General features: G+C 37.5%; 2 protein-coding genes across 5 annotated transcripts in view; both read right to left on the bottom strand.

The window, feature by feature from the left end:
• Positions 1-204: 204 nt before the first annotated feature.
• On the bottom strand, positions 205-7,150 carry LOC311044632 (uncharacterized protein). 4 transcript variants are annotated; one of them, XM_084056349.1, is made up of 11 exons: positions 7,087-7,150; positions 6,845-6,885; positions 5,381-5,465; positions 5,237-5,277; positions 4,821-4,952; positions 4,272-4,365; positions 3,936-4,080; positions 3,609-3,719; positions 3,075-3,213; positions 1,241-1,356; positions 205-1,070 (listed from the first exon to the last, which is right to left on the bottom strand). In XM_084056349.1, exons 6-9 carry the CDS (start codon positions 4,332-4,334, stop codon positions 3,140-3,142), a joined length of 393 nt encoding a protein of 130 aa, XP_083912475.1. In that variant the 5' UTR covers positions 4,335-4,365; positions 4,821-4,952; positions 5,237-5,277; positions 5,381-5,465; positions 6,845-6,885; positions 7,087-7,150; the 3' UTR covers positions 205-1,070; positions 1,241-1,356; positions 3,075-3,139. The 4 variants fall into 4 exon arrangements, with proteins under 4 accessions (XP_083912475.1, XP_083912473.1, XP_083912472.1 ...); XM_084056347.1 differs by lacking the exon at positions 5,237-5,277 and having other exon boundaries at positions 4,272-4,388; XM_084056346.1 differs by lacking the exon at positions 5,237-5,277.
• A 4,403-nt stretch (positions 7,151-11,553) lies between these two features.
• The window catches only part of LOC311044531 (H-2 class II histocompatibility antigen, E-S beta chain-like), a 42,529-nt gene continuing 36,229 nt past the window's right edge, over positions 11,554-17,853 (bottom strand). Inside the window, exons 7-10 of the mRNA XM_084056187.1 lie at positions 14,289-14,508; positions 13,343-13,410; positions 12,009-12,122; positions 11,554-11,613 (exon numbers count right to left, since the gene is read on the bottom strand). Of these exons, the coding sequence (XP_083912313.1) occupies positions 11,573-11,613; positions 12,009-12,122; positions 13,343-13,410; positions 14,289-14,508 (443 nt within the window). The 3' untranslated portion in view covers positions 11,554-11,572. The remainder of the gene's footprint in view (positions 11,614-12,008; positions 12,123-13,342; positions 13,411-14,288; positions 14,509-17,853) is intronic.

Genomic DNA, 17,853 nt, shown 5'->3' with positions numbered 1-17,853 from the left:
ATTTCCATTAGACTATTTCCATTACTCCTGGTGCTAGCTGGGCTACACAGTTTTTTTTAACAGTTTCTTAAAGCCCAAAATGTATAAAAGTTACACACACACATATATAAAATGTACAAAAAGCAACATTTTATTTCAACTATAAAACAGGATTTGTAGCAATCTCTCTCTTTTTTTTTCAATACAACATTTTACAATCTCCCCCCCCACATACATTTTATACATGAATATTGAACCAATGAAAAATTTTAAAGGAACAGTTTTTTTCTATCAATAACCCCACAACGCCTTGAATTCATTGAGATGTTTTTTTGGGACGCATTCCTAAGCAAATCATTTGATGACCAGTAGCAGACACAGAGAGACTCCTTTGGCAAAAACTAAACAAATCTCCATGAATTCAATGGTTCATGGGGTGTGTAATTGATTGAACATTACATTTTACACACAAAACAACGTGTTTAAATGTGGAGAACTGGAGATAAAACATTTCTCTGCCCAGCAGAAACTATATACAGACACAAACATTATGCAACTGACTTAATTCTGTGTGTGTGTGTGTGTGTGTGTGTGTGTGTGTGTGTGTGTGGTATTCAACAGTTGCATAAGAATTGCAAGGTTCTAGTATATGTGAATGCTCCTTTAGACCAGTGGTTCTCAACCATTCCTGGATCAGCATTTTCAGAGCATGTTAATTTAATGATCAATTAATCGATTGAATTGAGCTGGGAACTAACATGTCCTATATCTTGGTATCACAATGAGAAAACCTAAATTTAAAGGAACAAACAAAAATATTAGAATTTGGGGGGCCCACGCGCAATATATCCTTGCGGCCCAACAGTGGAACCTAGCCCAAAGATTGAGAAGGTTGATAGAGACCATTTTCCTCAAAGTTACAAATTAAAAAAATATATATATTATATTATATATAATGATTTATCAATGGCGCTGTCTGAGACAATGGTGAAGACCTGGGATGTTGTCATGTCATCACCAAGACACAAAATGTGCAGGAAGGGTTGCTTTCTCTCTGCTGCCTGTAGGTACTGCACCATGTTGGTCCCCACCTGTTAATTACACATAACACAAAACACATAACAGTTACTTGCAATATAACCTGCCATTTAAGTTAAGCATGTTGTTTTTATTATCTTTTTTATGGAAGCAAGGAAATGCTAATAAATAAACACAGCAACACCCACCATTATTGAAGTAGAAAAACTAAAGTAAAACTTACTGGTTGGATATTAATGAAGAACTCACAGGACTCCTCTATGGTCGGTCTGTAGACTTTTCCTCCCATCTTGAAGACAGGTGGAGGAAGCAGCGTCGGCAGGATTTTCAAAGCCCTGTCTACGCAACATAAGAAAAATACATATAACATCAACATTTAAATAGTATAGTAAAGATTGATATTTCTGAAGCAATATTGACTTTTCTGCCGTGATGTTGAATGGTAAAACAAGGTGTGAATTGAATAGCCTATTATAATCACAGGAAATGTTGTGACATCTTATCAGAATATTTATTGTCACATCACAGGTTTACAGGTGTAAAACAGTGGGTGAAATTCATTTTTGTGCAAGCTCCATCATTAGTGTGGTTGCCCAACAGGGCAACCAGACTATAGTACTCTACACACTTTATTTCTTTATTTATAGATAAACAATACTTTAGAGCGCATCTCCTCCCACAGTTTTTATCCCCCAATGTCGTGCCATATATCAAAATGACCGTCTTGAACGGGAATCGTGCGCGTGTATAGGGCTAAGAGATTGGTTGAATAGTTTAATTGATATTAATTTATTAGTGCATTAAATTTCCCCATCCACTTTAATGTAAAAGTGAAAAAACTCAAATTCAAGTATTTTTTTCTCAGAAACCGTAAGAGCTAGAGTTATCAGATTTGGAGGGATAATTCATAATATTGTCCGAAATTATTGAAAAAAATATCACACCATTCGGCCTCATGGTGGCGCTATAACAGCCCCCTTTACGTTTTGGCCTGTAACTCTTGAACCGTAGGTCCGAAAATCAAAATTTCTTTTCACCTGGATTCCTTGGGTCACGACGCATCTCCCCATATAGGTCACGTCCATTTGCGTCAGGATAGATTTTTTGATATTGATTTATTAGTGCATTAAATTTCCCCATCCACTTTAATGGGAATTGCAAAAACTCCCATTCAAGTATTTTTTTCTCAGAAACCGTAAGAGCTAGAGTTACCACATTTGGAAGGGAGGTTCATAATTTAGTCCAAAATTATTAGAAAAATAATTACACCAATCGGCCACATGGTGGCGCTATAACAGCCCACTTTACCTTTTGGCCTATAACTCTTGAACCGTAGCTCGTAAAATCAAAATTTCTTTTCACCTGGATTCCTTGGGTCCCGACGCATCTCCCCATATAGGCCACGCCCATTTGCGTCAGGATAGATTTTCCGCCATTTTGAATTTCCTTCAAAACACACTTTTTGCTCCTTTTCCTTCAAATTTTGTCCTAATCTCACACAAATCGGTACACATGATCTATGGACCCATGCGGTAAAGATATCCAAACAGCATTTTGATTGTCCTTACCGTTCGTCCGTAATTGGCTTCCAAAATTAGTGGGAGGGGCCCGTTTCACCAAAAATGCCAGAAATCACGAACGAAACGTCCGGTCAATCCCAAATTTGAATCACATGTCGAGGGTGCTTTACTCAACAAATTCCCAAAAGCATTTCCACTTTGACCCATAGGGGGACCGGCGTTGGCGCAACCACACTCTGCAATTTCCCCGGAATTGCGACGCGTCTAGTTTTGATTGTTTCCAGAAAGACAATGAAAAGGAAGGGGGGAGCAGGAATCTAAGAGACAAGGTAGTTCTCAAACTTCATGTATTTATGTACGTATGTGTCCACGGACTCCAATCCATGTTGTGCAAGGGACCCCCATACAAGATGATTGTTAAAATGTTTTTAAAAATCAGATCTACAAGCTCACGAGTCCCATTGAGACGCAATGCAAGCTTGTAGATCTGCTATTTCCAAACAACCGGTGTGTGTTACATAGTAGGAAATAGCTTACCTGGTGTCATGTCATCAAACACTGAGGGCAGTTTTCCCTCTCGCTGGGCATATGCAAGGATTGGGTCACTTAAAGTAGCCCAGTTCTGAAACAGCTTTCCCACTGCGTCTGGATGAAGCTGCTGGAAGTCTTGTGAAATCTGATACATTTAGAAAAACAATAGAAAAACAATAGAACAGTGTTTAGAGAAATGATATGGGCTTGTAGTACCTGTTAGGAAAATGGTTAGGGGACAGGCAGTGTCAGGTAAATGATTTAAGTCAGTCAATGTTTGGATTGTCAACACCCGTCCTGTGACCTAGGGACAATGACTATACATTTTACAGCAGTCCCTCTGATGTTATATTGCTTAACCACATGAACCCTCGAATTCCTCATCTGGTCGGGTCATAATAGGCAAACATTATTCAAAAATAGGTTAACATTGAGTTTAACAAGATCACAATGTGTCATGCTGTGATGCGTTGTGCACATTTATATTGCCAATTTTCGGCAAAGACATTTGGTGTAGAGGGGGGCGGGGAATCCACTTGCCTCTATGTAGAGCTGTTTGATTCATGTAGTCCTCAACCTGGGACACTGGATACCTATTGACCTTCATCCATTCAACCATTTCAATAAGTTTTTCAGGAGGCACATCAGATTCTGTTGAATGATAAGTACAGATTAATTATAGCTGATTTCAAGCATTTGAGGTTCTGGCCTACTTGGAGTGTGTGAAAAGTTGCCAATCGGTCCAGCGGTGCCTGAGACTAGTTTTTAGAAGATGATGGACAGAAGAGTCATGGACCGAATATATAATCCCTTGCATTTGTCCAATCTAGCCTGGTGGGGATAATTAACATTGGTTATTAGTATTACCTGGTGTACAAGGGACGGTCTGTTCCTCTGGTTCTTGGTGGTGTGGTCGTTTCAGGCTTCTCATGTGCTTCCTGGTGTTCCTCAAGCGCTCCTCCAGGAAACCTGTAGCAGGTTTTTTCCCCCGGCCAGGTGTGTACCAAACTGCCTGTAAAAGAGACAAATAGATTCAGTTTAAATTGGCCTGGCGTAAACCATGAAGATGGTTACATGGGATTTTAAGGAGCAATCCAAAAATGTGCGTGTGACTGTGCACTAGGAAAAACTTTGAGCACATTTCTTTTAGGTGTGTGTGTATGGAGTGTTCTCCTTTATGTGTTTGTTTGTTGATTCACTTACATAGCCACTGCCAACTGTAGTACCATCCAAATTAAGGCAAGGGAATTCATACACCAAAGCCATCGCAAGGGCTTTCTTGGTGTCATTAGATGGCCTGTTGAAATAGACAGTAGAAGTCTGTCAAAGAACAATGAAATGAGACAGTAATCATTGTTACAAATATATGACGATTCAAATCCCTGAATTGAACACTGAATGGTTATGTGGTTATATGGTTACACTTTGGCTACTCAAAAATAGCAGATATACAAGCTCATAGTGTGGCACCGAATGGATAAAGAACTAGACTAGACTAGGACAACAATAATAATAATAATTCAAGTCACACTGTCAGTCAGTCACAACAGGAGGGAGTAGAAACTAAACACACACAACCCACGAATGCAAAAACAGCAAGTGAACCTATAGGAGTATGTTTTAGTGCAAACATCTCATCAAATAACTTGACAATGGTGCAAATACATGTTAAATTAACAAATCATTGAATACATTAAAATTCAGTATCATTAGGATTGCATTTTCACTTGGAATTCTTTAGTCAATACTTACAAATGATGGTTGCAGGTTCAGAGTCACAGTTAGGAGATTTCCTGATGTGGATTCCTCCACTGGTGTTACTGAAGTGTCTGCAGAACTTGGAAAACCCTCTGCAGAACTTGGTGTGTTAGAGGCAATGGCAGTCTGTAGAGAATCATAGTGAAGTTAAAGGATGATTCCAAAGACATGTGTCAGACCATGATAATGGCACCTAACAATGATTACTATCAGATTATACATTTTTATCTTTTTAACCAAAAAATGCTACCAACACAATATATCACTTGCACCCCAGCATCCACATTTTGGGGGGATTATTAGCCAGAAATAGATGATCTACAAGCTCACAACACAATGCGTTGTGAGCTTGTAGATCTGCTATTTTTGTAGATTTTGTTGATTAAAAGAAAAGTACAGAGGTAACTCACGTCCAGTATACTATGTCCATTGGGGTTAGGTGGTTAATTACCTAGTCAAAATAGAGACTAAACTGGATATGGCCTTCTGCTTTTAACAACAAAATAATGATTAATAGTTACATCTCAACATTGTCTCAATTAAAATGAACTTACCTTTAAATGTGTCAATCAAGTTCTCAAGCTGCCATGCAGTCAAGGTCTCTGTGACAAACGTGTCCATGGTGACACCCTCACATTACTAGAATGAAATCAGATTAAGTACATTAGAATTTCACAAGACTGTGCGATATCCAAACATGTATGGTAACCTTAGCTGCCAATTTTTGGGGCCATTCTCATATGTTAGAGCTGCAATGCATAACTTGTTTTAATGAATAAAATGTCATTTTAAACAGGCTGTACAGTAGCTGTTAGTAGGGCTGTCACGATTATGAATGTCTGGAGACGATCATTAATTGTCATACAAATAATTGTGATTAATGAATATGTAGTCTATTTTTTTCTCTCTCTTTCTTATATGCCACTATCATAGCATAAGCTTTAATAATACACAACATTTCATCCTCCATGACACAAACTAGTTATCCTAGCACATCCGAAACGAGACGAGGTAAAGAAAGCAACTCTCGTTCACACTTCTGGCAGTGTTGCCAAATCGGTTTATTATAAGCGACTTTGGCCTTGTTTTTCTGTAAAGTAGCCTGTAAATATTGGGGGTCCTTTACATCAGTGGTTCTCAAACTTTTTCATGTCAAGGACCCCTAAATTGACACTTATTAGCCCGCGGACCCCCATTTGAAAAGATAGGCCAGGGACCCCAATAAGAGAAGGTTTATATGGCTTTCTAGCAGTGATTCTCAACCATTTTAATGTCAAGGACCCCCAGATTGACATGTATTAGGCTACGGACCCCCATTTAATGGCATTTATAGCTCTAGGACCCGAATTTATATTATAAAATCAATATTAATTTAACGGGTCCATTTGGTTCCATTTGTACACTCTCAGAGTTACAGAACCATAAGGGTCCATTTGGTTCCTATCCATCATTTAGCTGGGGACCCCCTGGAACCGCCTCAAGTACTCCTGGGGGTCCCCAGACCCCACTTTGAGAACCAATGCTTTACATGAACATCTTATAGAATCACTGCTCGAAAACAACATTAGACAATAAAGTTTGACTGAGCTGGCTTGGTTGCTTATTTTATGCTTCTTTTTATAGACCGGGTTGCTTGTTTTATCGCAATATCTGGCAACGCTGGCTGCTGGTTTGTTTACTACTTTAGGCGCGCAATGCCCAATATAAAGCAATATAAAGCAGACCAGTGATAGAGCTCACTCTCACGAAAGAACAATCTCTCCATAAAGACATTTTAATCATTCACGATGTATTATTATTATTATTGGCCCCCTCCTCGCCATTCATGACCTGGTGTTGTTACAGTAGCATGCTATGCTAAGCTAACCGGTGGTAACACTTTGTGATGGGAAACCTAACTTCGCACTACACCAAAAGCAACCGTGACTTGCCGGGCGGGTGTTACATCGAAGTTGGTTCCCAAAGGAAATCTTTTCGGTTACATACTAAAACAAAGCCAATAAAGTAATTTAACTCACGATATCCGTCTTCCCCCTTCTTATCCGACTCCAGATAAACTCTGCAAAATGGGCAAAAGATAAAAAATATATATTTTGTCAAGAACATCGCTGGTAGTGAATGAATAACGTTTCCAAATGAAGCAAATGTAACATTATGTTGTTGGTGATTTCAGTCACTCACTCCTAAAAAATACACTTGAATAGTTGTTAACTTTAATGATTAATGTGATGAATAAATAACCCTAGTAACCTCAACTTACCTAAATGAATGAACTGCTTTAGACCAACTTCACCGCAACTTCTCTGTGTGTGTGTGTCATAGACTGTATAAGGTGTGTGTGTGTGTGTGTGTGTGTGTGAGAGGGAGGAAGTGCGCGCGCGAGCTGAATGCTGGGAAGTCAGATCTGTATTGCCTCCCAAGTCAAAAGCTAGACTGAAGTGGAGCTTGTACATCTGATAATTTTGCACACGAACCCAAAACTATGTATAGAGAGTAATCACCGGACATAAACATTAAACCAGATCAAATAATTAAAATCTGTTTTTTAACACCCTCCCTCACTAATTGGATGACGCTGAGTCGAATCGTGGGTTACATCAATAGTCTACAATTTTTCAATTAGCAGTTAAAGATTTTTGAAAAATAAAGTTAAGCTTTTCTCACATTTTTCAAAAATATATTTTTTTAAATTGAAAAACACTTTTTCAGACTCAGAAAAGGACGTTGAATTGAATGGGATAGGTCTCGATTTTTTTAACTTTTGGGAAAGTGGTTTAAACAAGCGTTAAATTGTCATAAACGTGAGGCTTTTTTCACAAAAATATTTTTTTTATTTTTTTATTTTTTTGACCCTTCCAATCGCTTACTGAGATGATTTTGAGTCGAATGGTAGGTTACATCAATAGTCTAGAATTGTTTAATAAGAAGTTATCGATTTTTGAAATAGTTCAAGGTTTAGCTTTTTTCACATTTTTTTTAAATATTTTTTTTTAAAGGACAACTTTGTTTTTTTACAACCAAGGTTTATGTTTTAGATTGTAATTAAAGTAAATAAAAGATGAGTGTTATTTTTTTTTAATTCACTGCTTTCTATAGTTTTAGCAATTTTCGCCATCTTTTTTACAGTGGGCGGGGGCATTCTGTCCAGTGGCTAAATATGCCTTTTTCTACACAATAACCCCGCGTTTTCTTTATTATTATTTACAGTAGCTCTTCTAGCCCCCAATAATTCACATCTGGCCATCAAAGACCACAGGACCTTTTTTATTGTGTAAAAAAGGCATATTTAGCCACCGGACAGAATGCCCCCGCCCACTGTAAAAAATATCACAAAAATTGCAATAACTATAGAAAGCAGTAAATGAAAAAAAAAGAACACTCACCTTTTATTTACTTTAATTACAAGCTAAAATATAAACCTTGGTTGTAAAAAAACAAAGTTGTCCTTTAATATTAAAAAAACACCTTTCCAGACTCAGAAAAGGACGCTGAATCGAATGGGATAGGTCTCGATTTTTGTAAACTTTGGGAAAGTGGTTTTGTCAAACATTGATTTGTACGTGCGGTATCGAGCACCTAATCTGTGATAAATCAATGGAGATATTTTTTAAAAATCTGAAACTTCTCTCCATCCATGTTGAGAGTAAGCCGGATTTATTGGAACCAATCCTGATTTTTTCTGACACTGATAAGTTCAAAAGTTCACCGAAAAGACTGCAAAGGTCGACGCGGCCGAAACAATTGCATTTTTTTTAATATCTCAAATACGATAAGGACTTAGAGTCCAATGTTTGGATATGTTGTTCAACTTGCCAAGACGCACGTGTGGATATCTTGTTTGTCCCTAACCGACATTTTTACCAATTTCTGAATTTGCCTCTCAGTATGGGTGAACGTTCTACGACTCCATGTACCTTATGTCATTGTCAGAAGCAAACGTTAGAAGTGTCGTAGCGGGACAAACAAGACATCCACGCGTGCGTCTCGGCGAGCTGTACAACATATCCGAACGACGGATTCTAAAAACGTATCGTTAAGGAGATATGTTGTGTTATTTGCGAAATAAGTTGAGATTAGTCCCCAGCCATTTGAGGAGAACGGTAAGGCCGTGTGCAAGGAGAGTTATACGAGCACGTTCGGGGTGGCGCGCTGATGCGTATACTGGTTTCCGATTTAGTTTTTACTATTTTTGAACAGTTTTTCGCTATTATCTCAGCCACTAGGGGGCGAAAACACAATCGGACAACGGATTCCGTATCTGCTAATCAGCCCAAACGCGCCAATACAAGTTTCCTCACACACGGACATGTGGTTGCGAAAGCTAGGGTTACGCGCTTTCTCGATTAACTTGGCCACTTGGGGGCGAAAACACGATCGGACAATGGATTATTTATCAGCTCTTCAGCGCGAACGCGCCAATATAAGTTTCCTCTCACACGGACATGTGGTTGCGAAAGCTAGGGTTACGTGCTTTGTTGATTAACTTGGCCACTAGGGGGCGAGAACACAATCGGACAATGGATTATTTATCAGCTCTTCAGCACGAACGCGCCAATATAAATTTCCTCTCACACAGACATGTGGTTCTGAAAATTGGGGTTACGGTCCTTCTAGAATAACTTGGCCACTAGGGGGCGCCGAATCGGACAATGGATTATTTATCAGCTCTTCAGCTCGAACGCGCCAATATAATTTTCCTCACACATGTTATTATCATTATTATTATTATTATTACCCTTATTATTATTACTATTATTATTATTATTATTATTATTATTATTATTATTGGAATACAATACACACAGGGTGCCTTAAATATTATAAAATGCATTACAAAAGCGATATCAGCGTTGCATCATTTCGTTTAAAGTACTGAGAATTGGGAAATACTCCAGTAAAGTAAAAAATACCTCAAAATTGTACTTAAGTACAGTACTTGAGTAAATGTACTTAGTTACTTTACACCAACGCCCATATAGAACCACAATGTATACATTTAATTATATAAATATAGGTAAAATATAGTGATAAAATATAGGTTACATACCTTGTGTTTTGATGTGAGAAGTGACAAAAAGATGGTTCCAGAATGATGAAAATGAAAATAAAGCAACCTCTGGGTTAGAAATAACCCAGGTAGGTGTTTGAAGACCTAATAACCCCTTTGACCCAGCCCCTGGGTAACCCCTTTGACCCACCAGTGTGTTTACAGAACCCAAATAACCCATAATTATGACCCAGCCAAATCAACCCAGCAATGTGTTTATAGAAATAACCCAGCATTTTTAAGAGTGTAGGGTTCGTTAACGTCGGAAAGGCGACATGTCGGAAAGCCGCCATGTAACCGGTCCACCCATAACCCCGGACCACCCCAGGTCCCCTCATCACAGGGAAACAATGATGTCATAATGATCTTAACACATTAATTACCACACATTATAAATGATTACATAATAAATGACTTATTGTCAACTATAAAATAATAAAACCTTTTTCACAAACATAAACCTAAACTTAACCTAACCTCAAAACCACGTCAAACTGGACGAAACACCGGGAAAAGACAGAGTCTGCATACTAATTATCATTAGCCTTGGTTGGCTAATTAGCATTGTTAATTGTGTAAAGGACACATTTGTGAAAAAGGTTGATGATGTCTTCATTTTGCTGCTGTTATGAGTATTTAAAAGCTGAATGGACACACATGTATTTACTACTCTCTCCACCAGGGGGCAGCGATGACTCTCTGCTTCTCTGAAAACACACCCAGATGTTCTGTGAAAAGACAATAAACCAATAAGAATCAGAATGTATTAACACTATACTATATATATGTATATAACCCTTTAGAATAACCTTCCCTTTTAATAGTAAATTAATCATTCCCAAATGATGAGTTAATGTGTTATTTATAGCTTCTTAAATGTGTGTTAATGATGTAATGGTTATAAGACTCTGCTACATGGTTAATAGATCATGAATAAGTTATTAGTAAACTATTTAAAAACCTAACCTCCCAGCACCCTCCCTGCAACTACAGTAACCATCAAAGTAGAAACAACTCAGTCAATTCAACATTTGACCAATACTTTGTCAATAGTGTATCTTAGTAGGAAGGGCAGCTCAGTTGGTAGAACACTCTCCTTTGGACCACAAGGTTCTGTCTTTGATCCTGCTAGTGATGGAATGATCAGTGTTTTCTGTGTACTGATGTACTGAATCTTTGGATACAGTTCACTGAAATGTTGTGTTCAAATGATTGGTTCAGAGTTTGGCTGCATTGTGTCGTCTCTTCACTGAACTGAATCACAGGCACTTCATTTCCTGACTGAATCACCTGAACGTCCTCTCAGGCTATGGGATCTAAACTCCTGCGTCATGTAAAACATGTTTATATTTGATTGATGATGAATGGTCCAAACTACATAGTTGTTCACCAAGAGGACCCCCCCCTCCATCTGACCACATTCTCATCAGTGTTGTCTGATACAACAAATCATTTGATTACTAAATCTGATGATTAGTTTCATTCTTATAAGAAATTAAGCAGAAGACACATGATAATGTGAATTCACGCAACCGGGATGGTTTACCAGGCTAGTTGTTTCACTTCTTACACAAGCATGTTGTTTTGTGTATGTTTTCTAGTTTTATACACTTTTATACATTAAAACTGTATGAATGTATTTGTAAAGAAAAGTTTAGTAAAAAGAAAGAGGAAGTGAACCTGGGTGTGTGGGAGGAGTCTAAAGATTCTCATCATTGGTTGTCGGCACCAGAATACGACCTGATAGAAGAAGAAGAGAGACAGTTAAAACAGACACACAAATACATCCTATGTACTGCATAAATGCATAAATGTGAACATTTGACTCTTATTTAGGACTAAATGTAACACTGATTTATTAAAGCTAAATGTGACAACATAGAACACACTTTGACCTCTAACTAGGTCATCTAAACTGGTCTGAACCAGTTAAGGTTCTAATCTACATCAATATAAAAAAACAGTTTAGGTTGTGGCTTTACATGTTGTTTGTTTGTTTGTTTGTTTGTCTGTTTGCATTTCTGTGAGGGTTCCACACGTCATTGTGATCCTCTGTTGACCTAATTTCTTCCACTGGTAGTAGATTAATTAATTTAACATGTTAATTAAACATGTTAATTAAACATGTTAATCACCTCGTTTCTTCCACTGGAAGTAGATGAATCCAGACAGGAACAAGACCAGACCCAGAACCAGACCTGATGCTCCCATGGCCACCTTGTTCTTCACTGACTCTGACATGGAGAAATCTGACAATACAAATATTATATTAGTTCATATGATATGATATGATATGATATGATATGATATGATTCATATCATATCATATCATATATCATATATCATATATCATATCATATCATATATCATATTATTACAGTAGATTAAAACACCTTGTTCTTCACTGACTCAGACATGGAGTCATCTGACAATAAGCTACAACAACCAAACACAATAAACAATAAACAGACGACACAGTCATTGTGAGTCTGTTCAGTAATAATGAGTCCAACCCTATTGGTCCAGTCCTTGAGGAGTTTGTCACCTGATGTGACATGTCCTTCTTAGAGCTAAATACATCCAAAACAAAGGATATGATGATAGATTTTAGAAGACATGAATCAACCTTTTACTATGATGATTATAAACCAGGCTGTGGAATGTGCAGAAAGTATCTTGGGAGAGAGTCATAGACTGAGGCAGTTTGTAAAAAAGAACATCAGCGCTTGTTCTGTCTTAGAAAACGGTCTTGTTTTCACATTGATAAAAGCATGATGACTCTTTGATCTACTTATATCAAATCAATCTGGTCTTTGATCTGTTTTTATCAAATCAATCTGGTCTTTGATCTGTTTTTATCAAATCAGTCTGGTCTTTAATCTGCTTTTATCAAATCAATCTGGTCTTTTATCAGCTTTTATCAAATCAATATGGTCTTTTATCAGCTTTTATCAAATCAAGCTGGTCTTTTATCAGCTTTTATCAAATCAATCTGGTCTTTAATCTGCTTTTATCAAATCAATAAGCTCATGGCGCGACACCAAGTGCTGCGCTATGAGCTTGTAGATCTGCTATTTTTGAAAAATCTTCAACATTTGTGCAAATGTTTGAATATAATTTATATATTTTATTATTTAAACAACATTTTTAACTCAAACATTTTCTTCTGGAACAACATATTTTGATGAGGATCAGCGGCCAAAAACATATTAATTTGGGGGTCCTTGACAAGAAAAAGTTTGAGCACCACTGATATTTTTTTTCAGAAAAATGAAGACATATGTTGAGATACATTTGACAGTTACAAATGTTTGCTTTAAAAAGATATATATTCAAAGATTTGCACAAATGTTCACGATTTTTCAAAAATAGCAGATCTAGAAGCTCATAGTGCGGCACTTGGTGCCGCGCTATGAGCTTTTATATCTGCTATTTTGACAGTAGATTACACTAGATTACAGTAACTGACCCCAGTCCATCTTGATAGGCGCGGTCAGGCTGGGATGTTCCACCATGCATGTGATCTTCTCTCCTGATCTGTAATACACACACACACACACACACACACACACACACACACACACACACACACACACACACACACACACACACACACACACACACACACACACACACACACACACACACATACACACACACACACAGTACTAGTACCCAATCTACACGCTGAAACGACATATTGATCCGTTGACCTTTGTTAATATTTTGTTTGACTTTGTTTGTGTAGGAGCATGAATGCCCCACTGGGCTCTCCTCCGCTCTAGTGTTTATTGTGTATTCCACTACTCCCTCCCCATTGCAGAAACAATAGGCAGGCAAGAGGCAGAAGAAACTTAATAACGAGATAAGCACGTTATAGCGTATTCCTGTGTGTGTATTCTTGTAAGTATAGCACGCTCTTGCGCGTCTCTTTCTGCGTTCGTCATGTGTGCACGACGGCGAGCTTGCTGCGTGGTTTAGTCTGGAGTGGACTGGTGATAAACATGGTCAAGAGGAATCGTGTGTGTGTGTGTGTGTGTGTGTGTGTGTGTGTGTGTGTGTGTGTGTGTGTGTGTGTGTGTGTGTGTGTGTGTGTGTGTGTGTGTGTGTGTGTGTGTGTGTGTGTGTGTGTGTGTGTGTGTGTGTGTGTGTGTGGGTGGGTGGGTGGGTGGGTGGGTGGGTGGGTGTGACTTAATATTAGCCTACCAATTAATGAGCCATTTTCAGCAAGAGAGTAATGCTTGTTTTATTTTTAAAGAATATATGTATAGGTGTCTAGGTGTGTATTTCTCTGTATAGGTGTCTGTTAGGTGTGTACCTGGGTGTGTACTCCAGGTAGGAGTGGTACTGGTAGTACCAGTAGAGGTGTCTATTAGGTGTGTATTTCTATGTATAGGTGTCTGTTAGGTGTGTACCTGGGTGTGTACTCCAGGTAGGAGTGGTACTGGTAGTACCAGTCTCCATCAGACAGCTCATCGGTAGAGGAGAGACCAGAGGTCAAAGGTTCTTGACCTATCCACCAGGTCACCAGGATCACTTTAGGATAGAAGTCGTAGCTGCTGCACCTCAGCATGTGAGTGTGTTCACCACGACGAGGGGGAGTCTCTGACTTCAGTCTCACTTTGGGCTCCACTCCTAAAAAAGATGAATATTATTATTATTACTATTACTATTACTATTATTATTATTATTATTATTATTATTATTATTATTATTACTATTATTATTATTATTATTATTATTATTATTATTATTATTATTACCCTTATTATTACACTTATTAATATATACCAGTCATTTGAACATGTCATTATCATTAATAATTGTATATTATCCAAATGAGATCCAAATGATCTAGAAAGCTTCAACAGGCTTACAACCCCTCCTGCTCACTCAGATCAGCTAACACAGAGAAGCTGTCAGAATCTTCTCTAAAACACCCTGGACAACGCTCCTCACGTCCTAGACTCTTTTTCCTTCTCTAAAACACCCTGGACAACGCTTCACACGTCCTAGACTCTTCTCCCTTCTGGCTCCCAAACGGTGGAACAAACTGCCCATTGCAGTTAGAGCTGCAGACTCACTCCCAATCTACCACCATAATCTGCAGACTGTAGCAATAGACCTAGCCTTGAACTAGAACTAGATTTATTTTTTAAATCTCCATGAATTCAAGGCTTCATGGGGTGTGATTGAGAGAAAATAAGTCATTTTTGGGGTGAACTATCCCTTTAAGTGTTTAAACCATTAAGACCTGAGGCCGATTTTACAAATGTCTTCTAAATCCAGTTTTCTTAAAAACTATTGTTGCTTTATCAGTAGCTCTCAAACTTTTTCATGTAAAGGACCACCTAAAATGCTGACGCCCATCTCAAAATACTGTTCCAGGGATCCCCAGAAGCAAAGATTTGAGTTAATAATGTTAGCTTGAAAATAATATAAATATATGAATTTACACAAATTTTCTTGATTTTTTAAAAATAGCAGATCTACAAGCTCATAGCGCGGTGCCGCGCTATGAGCTTGTATATCTGCTATTTTTTAATAGCCAAAGTGTAGAATGATGCTTTTTAGCTCAAATCAAAATGTGACACAGATGCTTCTTCAGATCTTAATGGGTTAAGAGGATCTGAAATGTTTGTCAGCAGATTAAGTAATGTTTTATAATCATTAACAGATCAATATTAACACCATTAATCATCTCTGAATAGAATCATGTGATTTCATGTTATAGTTTATGAGGTGATGAGTGTTGAGTGCTGCTCTGAGATCAGCTCACCTCTCTTGTTCAGAACAGAGGAGTATCTGATCTCAATGTTGTGTTTGCAGCGTGCCTCTCGTAGGGATCTCCAATAAGCCAGTTGTCCAGGATCTTTATTGCTGCGCTCTGCCTGCTTCACACAAAACTCAGTGTATCCAACAAACTGATCTACTCTACTGTCCCACCTGAGGATCTCATCACCATCGAAATTCATTGACTGAATGTACTGTATGTCCTTCAGCTCACTGGAGTTAAACACACAGCGGGAAGCCGTATAGTGCACATATCCATCTGGAAATAGACAATTAAAAATGTCATTAATGTTCAGTTTTATTATCATCTGCATAATATCAACACTAGGCTAACTGCCCCCTATCGGCCAAATATGTCACTACATAAAGTCTAAAATAGGTTCAGGATGTGAAATATAGCATTAAAATGTTTTGAATGTATATTTAATATCTTAAATACAATGAGATTGAGATACCAGTTAAGTTTTGTTTTTCTATGTGTCCAGTTGTCTGTCTGTCTGTCTGTCTGTCTGTCTGTCTGTCTGTCTGTCTGTCTGTCAGACCCCATCATGTATTTCCAGGATAACCCCTTTTTTATAACTACTATATATAGGCTATTTGAAAATAGCAGATCTACAAGCTCGAGCTTGTAGATCTGCTATTTTCAAACATTTTAGTACTTTTGGTACTTTAAGTAAATTTTGATGCAAATACTTTTGTACTTTTACTCAAGTCATTCTTGAATTCAGGACTTTTACTTGTAACAGAGTACTTCTAGATTGCAGCATTGATTATTTTACTTAAGTAAAACATTTGAGTACTTTTCCCATCAGTGACTCTAGTCAGCAAACAAGGTAAATAGTCACATATAGAGAGTAGAGAGAACAATGAAGAGCCTCAAAGAAACTATAGGATACCAGGTCAATCAATATTACAATTTTGGGGGGTCTCGAGTTCAAATAGGATTATTTTGGGGGGTCCCATCCAGTTGGAATAGGATTATTATTTTACCCCCCAAAATCTACAAAGTAACTAGTAACTAAAGTTTTCAAATAATTGTGTGGAGTAAAAGTACAATACAAGTACATACTAATGCATAGATTGTTAAAACAATATAAAAATAAAGCACCTTGAGCACATATTCATGTTTACTAGAAATACATATTATTTAGAAAATATTTCACCATAAATTCTTAATATACATGTTTAAACATTTTCATTCATGTTAAATATATTCAACAGTTTTAGTTCATAACTATTGTGTTCATAGTATTCATGTACCTTTCACTGGTGGTTTCTTCAAGGCAGTGCGAATGGTGTCCAGGTTGTGTTTGCAGTACGCCTGATAATTCAAAGCTCCTTCATAAAACCCTGTGAAGGTCATATGATCTACAAACGGAGGCTGAGGCTCCACCACCTTCCCTTTGTTGAAGTCTGCGTACATCATCACTTCACCATCCAGTGCCATCATGTACTCTTTATATGGGTCTTTAACTGTGTCTGAACAGCCAGTGAGTTGAATGTCCTCATGGAACACTGGAAATAAAACAAAGATGACATTAAATTCAACAACAAACTTCTTCACAGTGACAATAACACATAATCATCATGTTAAACAATCATGTTTGCAGTGGTGGAAAAAGTACTCAAATATTTTACTTAAGTTAAAGTATCAATACTGCAATTTAGAAGTACTCTGTTACAAGTAAAAGTCCGGAATTCAAAATTGACTTGAGTAAAAGTACAAAAGTATTGCTATAAAAATGTATTTAAAGTACCAAAAGTAAAAGATTTAAAATGTTTGAAAATAGCAGATCTACAAGCTCACAACGCGTCGCGATGCGACGCGTTGTGAGCTTGTAGATCGGCTATTTTCAAACAGCCTAGGTATAAAATAGGGCTAAAGTGTTTAATGTATTTTTTATAATGTTATAATTTATATCTGCAAATTAACTAAGTAAAATGTATCAAGTAACTAGTAACTAAAGTTTTCAAATAATTGTAAAAGTACAATATTTGCTCGTGAGATGTAGTGGAGTATAAGTAAAAGTACTGGAAATTGGAAATACTCCAGTGAAGATAAAGTATAAGCACCTCAAAATTCTACTTGAGTGAAGTACTTGAGTAAATGTAATTAGTTACTTTACACCACTGCATGTTTGGTTCTTATATGAAGTGAAAGGTTGGATATTAAAAGTAACTTCCTGT

The sequence above is a fragment of the Gymnoscopelus microlampas genome (genome assembly GCF_963454915.1).
Source record: "Gymnoscopelus microlampas genome assembly, chromosome: 4".
Classification (NCBI taxonomy): domain Eukaryota; kingdom Metazoa; phylum Chordata; class Actinopteri; order Myctophiformes; family Myctophidae; genus Gymnoscopelus; species Gymnoscopelus microlampas.
This window is presented reverse-complemented; position numbering and strand designations above follow the sequence as displayed.

Coding starts and splice junctions, on each gene's coding strand:
- LOC311044632 (XM_084056349.1), bottom strand. CDS start 4,334: ATGGCTTTGGTGTATGAATTCCCTTGCCTTAATTTGGATGGTACTACA. Junction 4,081..4,271: donor CTACAGTTGGCAGTGGCTAT/GTAAGTGAATCA, acceptor TCTCTTTTACAG/GCAGTTTGGTACACACCTGG. Junction 3,214..3,608: donor TCAAACAGCTCTACATAGAG/GCAAGTGGATTC, acceptor TAAATGTATCAG/ATTTCACAAGACTTCCAGCA.